At 49.9% G+C, this 13,899-nt stretch overlaps 1 protein-coding gene across 1 annotated transcript in view; it reads left to right on the top strand.

Annotated features, from left to right (window-relative positions):
• LOC122717548 (zinc finger protein 91) overlaps positions 1–13,899 on the top strand; it is a 31,364-nt gene that overhangs the window by 11,603 nt on the left and 5,862 nt on the right. Inside the window, exons 3-8 of the mRNA XM_043941749.1 lie at positions 123–365; positions 447–725; positions 850–1,194; positions 1,526–2,127; positions 2,327–2,821; positions 12,525–12,722. Of these exons, the coding sequence (XP_043797684.1) occupies positions 123–365; positions 447–725; positions 850–1,194; positions 1,526–2,127; positions 2,327–2,821; positions 12,525–12,722 (2,162 nt within the window). The remainder of the gene's footprint in view (positions 1–122; positions 366–446; positions 726–849; positions 1,195–1,525; positions 2,128–2,326; positions 2,822–12,524; positions 12,723–13,899) is intronic.

Raw genomic sequence — 13,899 nt, 5'->3', positions numbered from 1 at the left:
AGGACGAGGACGAGGACGAGGACGAGGGCGAGGGCGAGGGCGAGGGCGAGGGCGAGGACGAGGACGAGGGAGAGGGCGAGGACGAGTCGGAGGAGGGAGTCGTTGAGGAGGACGAGGAGGAGGACGATATATTGGAGGAGGATTTGGGGGAGGAGGAGGAGGAGGATGGCTCGTACACGGAGTCGGAGGAGGATAGGGAGCGTTCATTGCGCGGTCACACCGGTGGCAAATGGAAGCCGGAATTGGACGATCTCCCTCAAAATATGTCTCAACTTCAGGAGGAGGACGAAGACGAGCAGCATCAAGAACATCCGCCGCCGTCTCACACCGGCGGCAAGTGGCGGCCCTCGGACCCATCAACCCAGGTACGCCCGATTACGTCTTATTCGTTTGTTTATCGCTTTCCTTCCCCTTCTCCCCTTCTTTCACGCGCGCCCGTTTCGCAGAGGGGGGGGCAGGAGGAGTACGGGGCCAAGGGCAGCAACCACGCGGGACAACAACCACCGCCTGGGCACACGCGAGGGAAGTGGATACCGGGCGCGAGGGCGGATATCGGGTCGGGTTATTGGTGCAACCCTTGCGGCAGGAAACTCGCCTCCCGACTGGTGTACAACAGGCACCTCCGCTCCGATTTGCACGCCAGAAGGAGCGTCCGAGAGATGGACGGCGTTCTTTGCCTGCCGCGCGCCGGCAACCCCCACGTCGCCAAGAGATCTCGCCATCAAGTAATCGTCACGTCGCTCTGTTTTCTCTTTGCATTCCTTCTTTCTTCCTCGAATTATCTTATTACATCCCTCCCAGTTTTTATATAAATTTGTACAAAAAATGACGCGATGGAACGGATTCCAGGTCGATCGACAGAGAGGACAAGGGAGGGGACAAACGGGGGTCGAGGCGAAGGTTGGCGTTAAGAAAAGTTTGCGGAGACGGGAGAAGGAGATACTTTGCTGCGAGATGTGCCACGCGAGGGTGAGAAGGGCGCAAATGGGCAAGCATTTGCTCTCCCATTATCACTGCCGCGTGGCGGGCGTAAATCCTCGCGGGCCACGGGCCCGCCGCTTTCTACTCGAAAATATGGCCAATGTGGTTCGCCAGTGCCCCTTCCAGTGCTTCTCCTGCCGCTTTTATTGCAACACCGAGGACACGTTCCTCCGCCATTGGAGGTCCGAGCTTCACGCCAAAACCCTCGAGCAGGTATCCATCTCCCTCCCCTCTTTGCAAATCTTTTTCCATTAACAGTGAGAGAGAGCGAGCGAGCGATCGAACGAGAGAAAGAGAGAGAACGAGAGAGAGAGAGAGAGAGAGAGAGAGAGAGAGAGAGAGAGAGAGAGAGAGAGAGAGAGAGAGAGAGAGAAAAGGAAAGAAAGGAAAGAGAAAGAGAGAATGAGAAAAGGAAAGAAAGGAGAGAGAAAGAGAGAGAAAAAAGGAAAGAAAGAAAAGAGAGAGAGAGAGAGAAAACAAGGGTTCTTCGTTCTATCTTCATTTATTCTTCTTCCTCTTCTTCCTCTTCTCCTCGATTTTTCAGATAAGCGGCAGCTACAGATGCACCCCGTGCGACTTTTGGTGCGAGGAAAACGAGGCTATGGAGTGCCATCTGCTCGACCCGAGCCACCGAGACGTGGTCTCGATGATGAACGGCTCGGTGCCGATCATGATAGGGCGGCAACGGGGCCTGCCGTGCGCCGGTTGCGACCGCCGGTTCCGTTACAATTTGCAGCTTCGTATACACGCGAAGGAGACGGGCCACGAGGAGAGTTTGACGGCGAGCGACGAGTATCAGCAGCGGATGAAGTGCAAGCTGTGCCCGCGGGTAGTGAGGTCGTTGGTGGCGCTTCAACGCCATCAACTGTCCTGCCACGCGGCGAAGACGGCGAAGGGGGGCGGCGAGGGCGACACGGCGCCCTATTTCTGCTCGTTCTGCTCGATGAACTTCGCCACTGCGAGGGAGGCTGTTCTCCATCGAAGGACGTCCAGCCACAAAGAGGTGGTGAAGGCTCGGAAGAGTAACGGGGGCGCGACGGCGGCCGCCACGATCGGTCGACAGTGCCCCCATTGCGAGGAGAGACAGGCGAATTTGTCGGACCACAAGAGCCATCTTCTCGATCGTCATCCCGAGCTTTGTTACAGGCGAGCGATTTCACGAGTACCTTTTCGTAGATTTACACTTTTCCTTTCTAATACACCTTCGAAATAATAATTATCTTTCTTGAATCACTGTGGTGTGAATCTTCTTAAAATGTGAAAATTCTTAAACATCCTTAGATATTTTATATCGCTTCGATAATACTTCTTCTCATATCGTGCGTACGTTCCCCCGGGTTTCCAGATGTCCGAGGTGCGGCACGCTTTTCGCCCTGTCCCAAGACGTGACCAGGCACACGAGGGAGAACAAGTGCCAGGAGGAGGAGGACGAGGGGACGAAGGCGAAGGGTGGCGAGGGGTGGAGGTGCGGGGAGTGCAGTTTCTCGACCGATTCCCGGTCGGAGTTCATCTTCCACGAGGCCCTTCACGCGGGCCCCGTGAATCATCCGTCAGGGGCGCCTGAGAGAGCGGGGCCCGCCAAACCGTTGGCCAAGTACTCCTGCCCCGTGTGCAAGAGGGCGTTCGCCAAAGTGTCGTTGCGGAATCACATCAGGAGTCACACGGGGGAGAGGCCGTTTCCTTGCGCCAAATGTCTGGCCCCCTTCTCGAGGAGATCCGACCTGAACGCCCATCAGAAGGAGTGCACGGGGTCGTCCTCGGCCGGATGGCCGGATGGCGGGTCGTCCGGGAGGAAGCGCGGTTTCGCCTGCTCCGAGTGCAACAACGCTTTCTACACGAAGTAAGAACATATACACACATACACACATATACACATACACACGTTAAGAAGCTTATCGATGATCGATAATTTTAAACGATCGGGCGCGCAGTAAAAGTAATTGCTCGTGTATCCTCCCTGTGATGACGTACAGCCAGCGTTGTATCGTGACAACAATGGAGAGAGAGGGAGGGGAGGCCCTTAAGACTAAGAAAACTTGCCGCGTTTATCCGGCCAACAACAAAAGGATCGCATTTATCAACCGGATGGATATCCAGTTAGGTACAATTATATATATATATATATACATATATATATATCGATCGTGGATCCATACTCTCGTGCTCGGTTTCCCTTTACCTTTCACCGGGCCCGTTCATCTTTCAAGTTTACCTTAATCCGCGAATGCGTTAACATGGGCCAGAGGGGGGTAATATCGTAAATAAATTGAGCCCCAAAAGTGGGCATTGAAAAATAATACGGGAGGCTCGACTCTGCCGAGCCGATCTTTCCGAGCGAAGATCGTTCGACTTTTCTTTTCCCGACCGAAAAGGGAGGGAGGGTAAGGGAGAGAAGAGGTGTCCTCGTCGCGAAAAGTATAGGAAGAAAGAAAGGAGACGGGGAAGGGAAGGGAGTGGGGGAGGAAAAGGAGAGCGGGAGAGGGATGGAGTTCTCCTCTCGTATTAACATCTCGTACAGCGCGGCCCCTGTAAGCCCACGGGTCATTCCGGCGTTTAATGGGCTTGCATTATGGTCCGTGCAAGTATACGCGCACACCTACCATACGCGTACAACCAACGTAACTGGAGAAACTTGCGCTTGTGCTAATGCTTCGTTACGCTAGCGAAATTACTAGCCCCGGATTAACGCCCCGTGGGCCCTATTAAAAATTGCGATCTGCGTGTGCCTGCGCGCCAAATGCCAATTCGAACAACCGATTTCGGAAAGGGAGCAAATGTAAAGCAAATGTCAACGCTTTTCTTTCCTTTTCTCTCTCTCTCTCTCTCTCTTTATTTCTTTTTCTCTCTCTCCTTTCTTTCCTTTTCTCTCTCTCTCTCCTTTCTTTCCGGAATATTTTCGATATCGGAAACGACGAAGGATGTCAACGCTTTTCTTTCCTTTTCTCTCTCTCCCTCTCTCTCTCCTTTATTTCCTTTTCTTTCTCTCTCTCTCTTTTCTTTCTTTCCTTTTTTCTCTCTCCCTTTTTTCCTTTTCTCTCTCTTTTCTTTCCTTTTTTCTCTCTCTCTCTCTCTCTCTCCCCGTTACTTCTTTTTTTTCTCTCTCTCTCTTTCCTTTCTTTCCTTTTCTTTCTCTCTCTCTCTCTTTTTCCTTTCTTTCCTTTTCTCTCTCTCTCTCTCTCTCTCTTTTTCCTTTCTTTCCTTTTTTTCTCTCTCCCTCTCTTTTCTTTCTTTCCTTTTCTCTCTTTCTCTTTCTCTCTCTTTTCTCTCTCTCTTTCTCTCTCTTTTCTTTCCTTTTCTCTCTCTCTCCTTTCTTTCCGGAATATCTTCGATATCGGAGACGACGAGGGATTAGATGACGATCGTTGTCAGCCTCCAATGATCTCTGACGTATCATTCGCGTCGAAACTTGCTTTCTGCCTCGGATCCGCAATTAGACTTTCTCCCAGCTTCATTTTCGTGGAAAATGGAGGGGGCGTTCGCTCGCGTCAGTTGTCGCCAATGTCGAATCCAAATTCTATCTCTCTCTCTCTCTCTCTCTCTCTCCCCGGAGAAGAGGAAACGGAGACAATTTAGCAAGAAGCGTTTCCACGAAACTTTGTCGCTTCCCCGGATGCAACAAACTGTTATCATCGATTATACCCAACCCTGTATATATATATATATATATATATCTATCAGAGATACAGATTTTGATTTCTAAACTTCTCGTTCGTCGTTTTCGCGGTCTTCCATTGGAAAATTGCGAAGAAACAACGCGAGAGAGAGAAAGAGACAGGGATAGGAGAAAGGAAGGAAGAAGGAGAAGAGGGATAATTACGGGAAGACGGGCAGCTCCCGCGCATTCGATCGACCCTAACCAATTCTCAGAATAAGCGGGCAATTCTCTCGATGTATGCGCATATTCAAGATAGTATGTTACATACGCGAGCCCGCTGACCGTACGTTTCGCCCCTCGTCGTCCGCCCCCCTCCCTCACCTCGGGCAACCCCCTGCCCGTCCCCGGCACGGACGTTGCTCGATGTACGTACGCGAGGCTCCCCACAGGTATTTACATATATGGACCGCGGCGTGGCTGCCGCGTATCTTTTATCTTCCGCGGCAGTAATGGCGCGCGTCCACCTCCTTCGTAAACCCCGGTCAGGTAAACGCCGTAAAGATAGGCATACTGGGCGAGATTGGCGTAACCTCGTTTGACGATCCTATCCTCCTCTCTCTCTCTCTCTCTCTCTCTCGTGTCCCTTCCTTCCCTTCCCTTCGTCCTTGTTCGAGCTTGTTAAACCGTTTATCCGCCGATAAAACGCGTCGCTACCACGCGTCGCACAATTGTCCACAGAGTTTTTCCAAAAACTGTGGTTGCGTGGATCGAGGCCTTGGAGAAATTGAGGAAAGGAAGGAGTTACGGGGGAGAAGAGAGATAATGACGAGACCTTAGGAAAGTTAATTCGAACGCGAGGCATGTTCGAGGATCGAGGCGGTGCATAAATCTCGCCGGATCACGGTAAATTTAGAGAGGAGGGTTCGAGAGGAGGGGAGGCCCATCTCTCTCTCTCTCTCTCTCTCTCTCTTTCTTATCTACCATTGTTCTGGACCACGGCAGCAGCGCGTGGTCCCGGGTTCGCGTATCGTTTCCTCTCACCTCGGACGGGGCTACTAATGAGGCACGGTGTCGACTTTACGGATCACCCCGTACGAGGCACCCCCTCACGCGTCCGGCCCCTGCGTATCCCTCCCCTCCCCCCTCTCCGAGGGGGATACGCGCCACTGTCGAGAGGGGAGGAAAGAAGGAGGAGGGAAGGATTTCTGCATGCCTCCCCCTCCCCCTCCCCCTCCCCCCTTAAGGAACAATGCGACGACGGCGAGGACGCTGTTGCACCGCATTCGTCGCTTTCGAATGTATTAGTGAGGTGTCTCCACCCGTGCGCGCATTGTGCCGCGCTTTTGTGTTTCCTTCTCCTCTTCGTCCGTGTGGGAATGGCGTGGCCGGTGGTAGCGTTGCGATGCGATGCGATGCGATGCGATGCGGTACGGTTCGGGTATGGTGGCACGCGGTAAGCACGGCCCCCGTATGCAGACAGTTTAGCGGTGGCCGCCCCGCGAGTCCAGTTGTCGCGTGAAATATTGCGATTCATAAAATAAAACAGGCCTGCGGTCGAGGACGCGTAGATATAGCCGCAGGCTGCTAACCCAGACCTAACCCCTCCCCTCCTCCATCCCCATCTCCAGCCTCTTTTCGAAACGCCGCATCCCTCCGAGCTGACATTTTTTTTTTTTTTTTTCTTTTCCTCCTCCTTCTTCTTCTTCTTCTTCTCCCTCTTCTCGTTCGTCCAACCATATCCGTCCGTGCGATACTCTTACTCATACGTCGCTCGCTCTTATTCCCGCTTGTGTTATTTGCGATCCCTTTCCTTCTCTTTCCTCCTCGATACCAGTTCCTCGATAACAGTTCGGCGGTATGCTCGGTGGACCGCATGAAATTTTTCGCCCCTGGTGGAAAACTTTTCCTATACCGGATGCGGTACGGTGCGGCACGCGATTCAACGCGTAGTAGTGGTATAATGCGGTAACGAGGAAGGAGGGAGGAGGGGGGGGGGGAAGAAGGTGGATGAAAAAATATCCGGACAGTTGTTTTATTTAATTAAAATTTTTTCCCACGAGGGAAGACTGGCAGAAGAGAGAGGAGGAAATTCGGCTCGTAATCGTATAACCGTGCGAGTATTATCCTATGTACATATACATGTACACATATATACATGTATATATATATATATATATGCACACACGATAACGAAGAACTCGCGATCCCCCCCCTCTGCCTAACGAATGATCGTCTCCTGTGAACGAGAAGAGCGGAAACGTCGACGTACGTTACGGTTAAGACGCTCCTCTCCGTTCCGGAGATTCCTCCTTTTCCACCGACGAAATTAGCGGAGGACATGTTTATTGTAAATGAATCCTGGTCCGGGAGCGGCGGCTCGTGGAAGACTCGTGGTACATGTTCCTGAGGGGAGGGGGAGAAGGGAGGAGGGTGGCGGCGAGTCGTGGAGGGACGAAGACGGAGCGGGCGAAGAGGGAGGGGAGGGTAGTTTGGAGGGCGCGCGCGCCCGCTGCCCCGATTTATGCGCCCGTTACCGAGCCCTCTGGCGCAATTAAGCTCGCGTTATAATATTGTTGTTTATTCTGAGCCTCGGCTGCGAAGCGTTAACCACCCCTCCGCCCCACCGTTCCGGCTCTACTGGCAACAACCGACCCTGCGATCCCCTAATCTCCCTGACGCGGCAGCCTAGAATCCCTCTCCCTCCGCTTCCTTCTCTGCCAGTTCTCTATCCCCCTCTCCCCTTATTTCCCTCTCCTTCTTTCTTTCTTTCCTTTCTTTCCTTCCTTCCTTCCTTCTTTATCCCCGTCGACTTACAGCATCAGCGCCAAACAACTAGGGAGGAAGGGGGGGCTAACGAGTAACCCCCCCCTCCCCCCCTCCCCCGCTCCCTGCGACAAAACGAAACGAGAATTTTTCGCTCTCGTCTCCGAGAGGAAGACGAGATCCGCACGCCGGATTGATTCGAATTTATTTTGACGCGCGGTGAACACGTTAACGGCGTTAATGAAGCTGGCTTTTCGAGATTTCGAGTGGGGAGAGGGAGGGAGGGAGGAAGGGAGGGGAGGGCGTTTGACGTTTCGATCGTTCGTTCCGATTTGGATTTCCAAATCCAACCATGGCCGGCCGGCCATACCCGTACGATCGAGCCTCTCCAAGATTTATCGTTCGAGGGGTTGCGAGGATCGAGAGAGAGAGAGAGAGAGAGAGAGTGTAGATACCTACTCGGGATCGATCGATTTAATTTTAACCTTCGTTTCTCTTTTTCTTCTCTTTCTCTCTTTTTATTTTCTTCTTTTTCTCACGACGCTGTCAATCGCGTCGCGAAACGCTCTCAGTCCTCCTCAAATTTATCCCCTTGTTTACATAAATTTGAGAAATCTATAATTAAAACCGCGATCCGTCTTTATCCCGGTTTGGATCGGGCGATTTATACCCGAATATATTTGAATAACGCGTGAATCACCGCACCTCTTGAACCGGTTCTCTCCGTCTCCCAAATCCGTCGAAAATTTTCCCCCCGATTGCTCGAAAACCGTGTCGAAACCGCGTTTAAAATTATCATCTTATATATATATATATATATATACGACGAAAATTGAAGTTTTCTTCGTTTCGATTCGTCTCTCTTCGAAAGGAGCAAAAGTGACGCGAGAGGTAACGAGAAAGAGAGAGAGAGAGAGAGAGAGAGAGAGAATGACGACTATGGAATCTACCGAGAGAGAGAGAGAGAGAAAGAGAGAGATCTCCCTCGATGACTTCAACATCGGATGGGTTATACCGCTCGGCACGGTGATCAAGATCGAGCTCGGCGAGTCGAAAGGTGGAGGGGAGAAGGGACATATGTATAAGGGGGTAGAGTCGGAGAAAGAGCGAGACGGACGCAGGTGCAAGCTGCAACGGTACGGGACGGACGTACGGACGTACGAACGGCGGACGAAGGTGGGATTGAGTTATGACAGCGTTTGCTCCAGGGGGCCGGCTCTGGACCCGACGAAGCGGATATTCTTCTTATTCTTTATTTCTTGGTCTGCGGCCCCGCCGTAGAAACCGTCGGCCATGCATCACCTTCGGTTCACTTTGGTCCTGCCTCCTCCTCGGCATCGTTCCACGGCCACACCACCATCACGGCCCATCACGATCCCACCTTGCCCATCGTTCCAAACGTTTGATTCCACCCACCTCTCTCTCTCTCTCTCTCTCTCTTTCTTCCCGTTGTAAAAGGTTTACATTTACCTGTTCCCTAACTTTGCAGCTTCCATACCGTGCGCGCGTACGTGCGCAGAGCTTTCCAGTTAGTTAGTTAGTTAATTAGTTAGTTAGTTCTGGACGAAATCCAGATACGGGCGATAAAGTCGAGAGAGAGAGAGAGAGAGAGAGAGAGAGGGAGAGGAGGGGGTAAGAAACGTTCTTAAACGTAAAATAGATGATAGAGACGATGATAGAGACGATGTTTCGAGACGGAGAGTCGGAGCGTTCGGGTTGACAGAGTCGAGGAAAGAGTCGGGGCGAAGAGTCGCTTGTAAATCATTCGTGGTAATAAAGATCCACTTGTCGTGGCTCGATATTTATGAATCGCCCTCGGTTTCTCCTCTGAGGAGAATCGGCTTTTAACTCTCTCTCTCTCTTTCTCTCTCTCTTCCTCTCTCTCGTGGCTAGCTCTCGGGATGAACGATCGTCCGATTTCGAGATAATCGAAGAGGTCAGGGGCGGAGGGGACTAGGCCGCGAAGGACTTGCCACGGCTGAGAGGAAGAAGAGTTTGGCGGAGGAGAGAGAGAGGAAGGCGTGGAAGACGAGAAAGGCGAGGAGAAAACGAGCCGAGAAAGCGACGGGGGGAGGGGGAGGCAGTCGAGGCGGAGGAAGGAGGAGGAGGAGGAGGAGGAGGAGGAGGCCTGAAGAAGTCCGTTCGAGAGTCGACGTTCGTTCGTTCGTTCGTTCGTTCGTTCGTTCGTTCGTTCGTTGTGTAGTACGAGGCCGCAGACCGACAGACCGAGCGAAGGACCGCGAGGCCATAAATACCTCACCGCGTTCAGCCAATTAAAACAAATCATTTTAATGCGCAACCTTTTTAATTAATGCCCGTGCTCGTTCGCTCTCATCCGCTTCCCTCCTCTCGGATAGTACACGATCGCCGCGCAGCCTCCTCTCCCCCTCCCCCTCCTCCTTCCCATCCGAAGAGAACGATCGAGGCTGTGTATTAACCTGTGCGCGCACGGTCGCCGCACTATCCTCGAGCCTCTCGTTTCATTCTCGTTCGCGAATTCTCTTTCTCTCTCTCTCTCTTCTTTTTTCTCTTCTCGTCGACTGACTGACTCATCGTACGCGTTATTATACACGTTTTCGCGAATTTTCAGCGTGGGGAAAAAAAGAAAGAAAGAAAGAAGGAAAGAAAGAAGGAAAGAAATGATTTCGATTCACATTTCGATTTTTAACTTTCTTTTCTTTTTAAGAATACGAGAAGAATTCTTCTCGTATCGTCTCCCCCCCCCCTCCCCCTTCCCTTCCCTTTCCGTTATATTGACGAATATAAGGACGATACGTACGTATCCGCCGCGGATTAGACTTTTAAATGACCTCGAGTCGGGCCGGCGCATATTTCACGAGATGACGGTGGACGTCGCGCTAAATCATCCGGAGTGACCGCATCCGCTTACCCAATCGGACCGAGACTCTTCTTAACGGCCTCTTGTCACGCCTGCGACATTCCGACGAAACACACGCGTCCGAGAAACGCGTCTTCTCTCTCTCTCTCTCTCTCTCTCTCTCTCTCTCTCTCTCTCTCTCTCTCTCTGTCCTCTGTGTGTTCATCAACCTTCTCCGTTCCCCTTCCGTCAATGTCGTCGCCGCGAGAGACGCCGCGCTTTTGTCGACCACCATATTAATATTGTTCTATCGGAATTCCAATCCCCCGGAATGGGCCTACAACACGAGATTTCCCAACGCTATAATTCACGTGGACGGCGACGAGGAACAAGCCTCGTCTCGTCCTCGACTTTGTTCCTCGAATTTTTTTTCTTTTTTTCTTTTCTCTTTTCTCTTTTTTTTTTTCCTTTTAGGAAAATCACGCGGAACAATGTTACGATTTCTTATTTCGGGACGAGCGAAATGTATTACTCGAGTAAGATAAAAAGTAGTTGCAGTTATCTCGCGATGATCTCGCTGTGATAATAAGGCGAAAAAAAAAAAAAAGGAGAAAAATATTGTTCTATTAAAAAATAAATAAAAGATAGTTTACTTTCGATCTTATCTTCCCCTGTTTCGCAATGAGAGACAACAACGTTATTACCCTCTTCCCTTCTTCAAGCTCGTCAAGAGATTGCTTACTTAATGTATCGTGGAAAAATTACAAGAAAAGCGAGATTCTTGCCAAATTGTCGAACATTTTCAATCACACGTGTATATACCCTCTCACTTGTGTTCTCTGTAAAGTGCAAATAAAAAAGAGAAGAGAAATCGGATACGAGGATTAATCGTTATTCGTTGCTAAAAATCTGATATCGATCTGAAATTCGATCTCTCCTCCGCCTCTCCTCCCCCGTATCGAAACCGTCCGCGGTAGCGGTTTTCGATACACGCTCTTTGGCCTTGACCGGCCAAAGGTTTCGAGCGAATAAGAAGAGCGACGAGAGGTCGCGAGTGGGTGCCGCTCTCCACTCGCGGTGCACAACGATGACACGGGAACGTACTTGCAGAAGGGGCTAGTGGTGCACGGTAGTGCAGGTGTAAGGGAAGAGTATACATACATATATATATATATATATATATATATACACACATAAACGTTCTAAGCTCGTGCGAGGGCGTGTATATCCTGACATTGTAAAAGTTGCCGTTACACTTGCGTAGCCAATTGGGTAGGCCGAGACTCCCCCTAGGACGGCCCAGATCTCTCTTCTGCTCCTCTTCTTCTCTTCCTTCTCTTCTCTCTCCCGTCCTTCCTCCTCCTCCTCCTCCTCCTTCTCTCTTCCCTCCGCTTCTCTCCTCCTCTCGCCCCCTTTTTCTTCGATTTTCTCCCCCTGATTCCTCCTCGTATCCCGCCTCTCGTCGAGCTGCCCTCGCGGTATCGTCGAGCTGCCATCTCGAAAAATCCGTGTCCTTCGCTCTGTTAAACCGCGGTAGGTTTCCCGCACCCGGTCACCACTCGGCTCCGTCGTTCGCGAAAGATCTCGATACAGGACCTCCAGGGGGGAGGCAGGGGGAGGAGATACGTATATACGAAGATCGGCTACCACCGTTCGGAAATTTGCTGCCGATCCCGATAACATCGACGAGCTTTTACTTAGTTTTATACAGGAGTATATCGAAGAATGCCAAAGGTATTATACATACATACATACATACATATATATATATATATATATATATATATATATACACACATACATACATACATATATATATATATACATACATACATATATATATATATACATACATATATATATATATATATACATATATATATGTCCCTTTTCCTTCCACTTTCGAAATCCTCTAATCGAGAGAAGAGAAGGGGGAGCAGGGGAAAACTAGAGTAGGAATGCGAATCGGGAGGGGAAGGGGGACAACCGTATAGATCGTCACCTCAGCGACAGAAACTATTTAAAGTGCAGCTCTTGTGCGCGCTCTTGTGCCGGCAGGTTGATATAGGATGCAACAGCTGCGATCGGATCGTACGTACGGCGTGCGAACAGCAGCCGATGGTCACACGAGGGCGCTCGTATTCCGTGCCGCGCTCGTCGTCGCCCGCCCCATTGTGCTGTCTTATTACGCGCTCGATTCGAACGGGGGAAAAAACGCACCCTCCCCTCTCTCTTCCTCTCCCCCTCCCCCCTCCCCGCGAAATCATTATCATTCTGTCGCGGTAGAGTGGGCGAATTCGAAAAAATTGGGGGGGGGGGATCCCTCCCTCTCCCTCTCTTTATTTCATTCTCTTATTTTATTTTCAGGCACTCGCTAAGGCAGCACATGCTTCGACACGCTGGGAAGAAGTACAAGTGCGGGCTTCCGGGATGCCCGACCGTGCTTCGCACAGCGTCCGAGCTGAGATCGCACGTGAGCTTGGTTCACGACGCTACGCCGTCCACCAGACGTTACAAATGCTCGGATTGCACTTACGCGGCCAAGACGAGGACCCAGCTTCGACGGTAAGGGAATGAGCGTTTGAAGAATTTTTCTTGGATCAGGCACGCCTGCGGCTCGTGTATTATGCGACGAGACGCGTGATCGATGCGTTTGCGGAAGCGGTGAATTAATTGCTATGGGCGTAGCAGTACTTTGAGCTCGTGGACAGGCCAGCTGATGCGCGTACGTGATTTTCCACTCGCTGCCTATCGAAGTATAGATGTGTATATATATATATATATATATATGTGGTATCGTTGAATAATATTATCGATACAATTTACTTTGTCGGAGTTGTAAGTCACGCTGCAATGCGTCTTTCTTCCCCGCTTCTGTATCGTGTATATATCATCGATTTTTTTCTCCCCCCCTTCTTAATTAAAATCACAAAGAAAATGGAATACGATGGAATAAATTGATTTACGAAGTTGCGTGATTCTAGATTAGAAATCGCGCGTTGGGTTGTCATTTCTATTGGAAAGATATGGTTGAATTTTCGGCAATCGAGAAAGGGTTGAAAATCTTTCGAGTTATCGATTCATCTTATTCGAAATATATTTTCGGATAAAAGTTTGTATGAATTTGATTTTTTTTTTTTTTACGAGATCGTAAAATGATGGAAGAAGCGCGCGATTTCGAATGGTCGTACGATTTCTATTTTTCTTATTCGATTTTTCGAGGCGATAAAAAGAAAACGTCGAGTGATTGATTTTCCGATAAGTAGCTACTATAAACTTCGCAGAGGAAAACTTTGATTTATAAGAGATCCGAGATTATTTTAAACTTGAGTTACGTTTCGATTTATGAAAGGGAAGAGAATGAAATGAAACAGTCTTACAGAAAGAATATTGTAGAACTTGGCCGCCATTATTTTTTTTTTTTTTTTTTTTTTAAAACGATCCTCTCTGTTAACTCTCAGTTGTCCGAGCAGACAGGTGGTTGAACGCTAATACCGGAAAAATATGCAACGCGCGTATATATCGTAGATTACGCACGAAAGCGGCCGATTCGATTTAAATTAAGTCTTATTAAGGACATTGTACAGTGGAAGGCCTCTAATAAATTTCATCTCGTTTGATTCGTTGTCCTTTTGAACTCTTTCTTTTTTTTTTTCTTTTTTTTTCTTTTTCTTCTCTTTTTCTTCTCTTTTTTTTTTTTTTTTTTTTCGTCCGACGAACCACGGTCAAAGAGGAACAGGGA

The sequence above is a fragment of the Apis laboriosa genome, unplaced genomic scaffold (assembly GCF_014066325.1).
Source record: "Apis laboriosa isolate Shangri-la unplaced genomic scaffold, ASM1406632v1 scaffold53_cov140, whole genome shotgun sequence".
Lineage (NCBI taxonomy): Eukaryota > Metazoa > Arthropoda > Insecta > Hymenoptera > Apidae > Apis > Apis laboriosa.
Note: the sequence above shows the minus strand (reverse complement) of the source record. Positions and strands in the feature narration are given on the sequence as shown.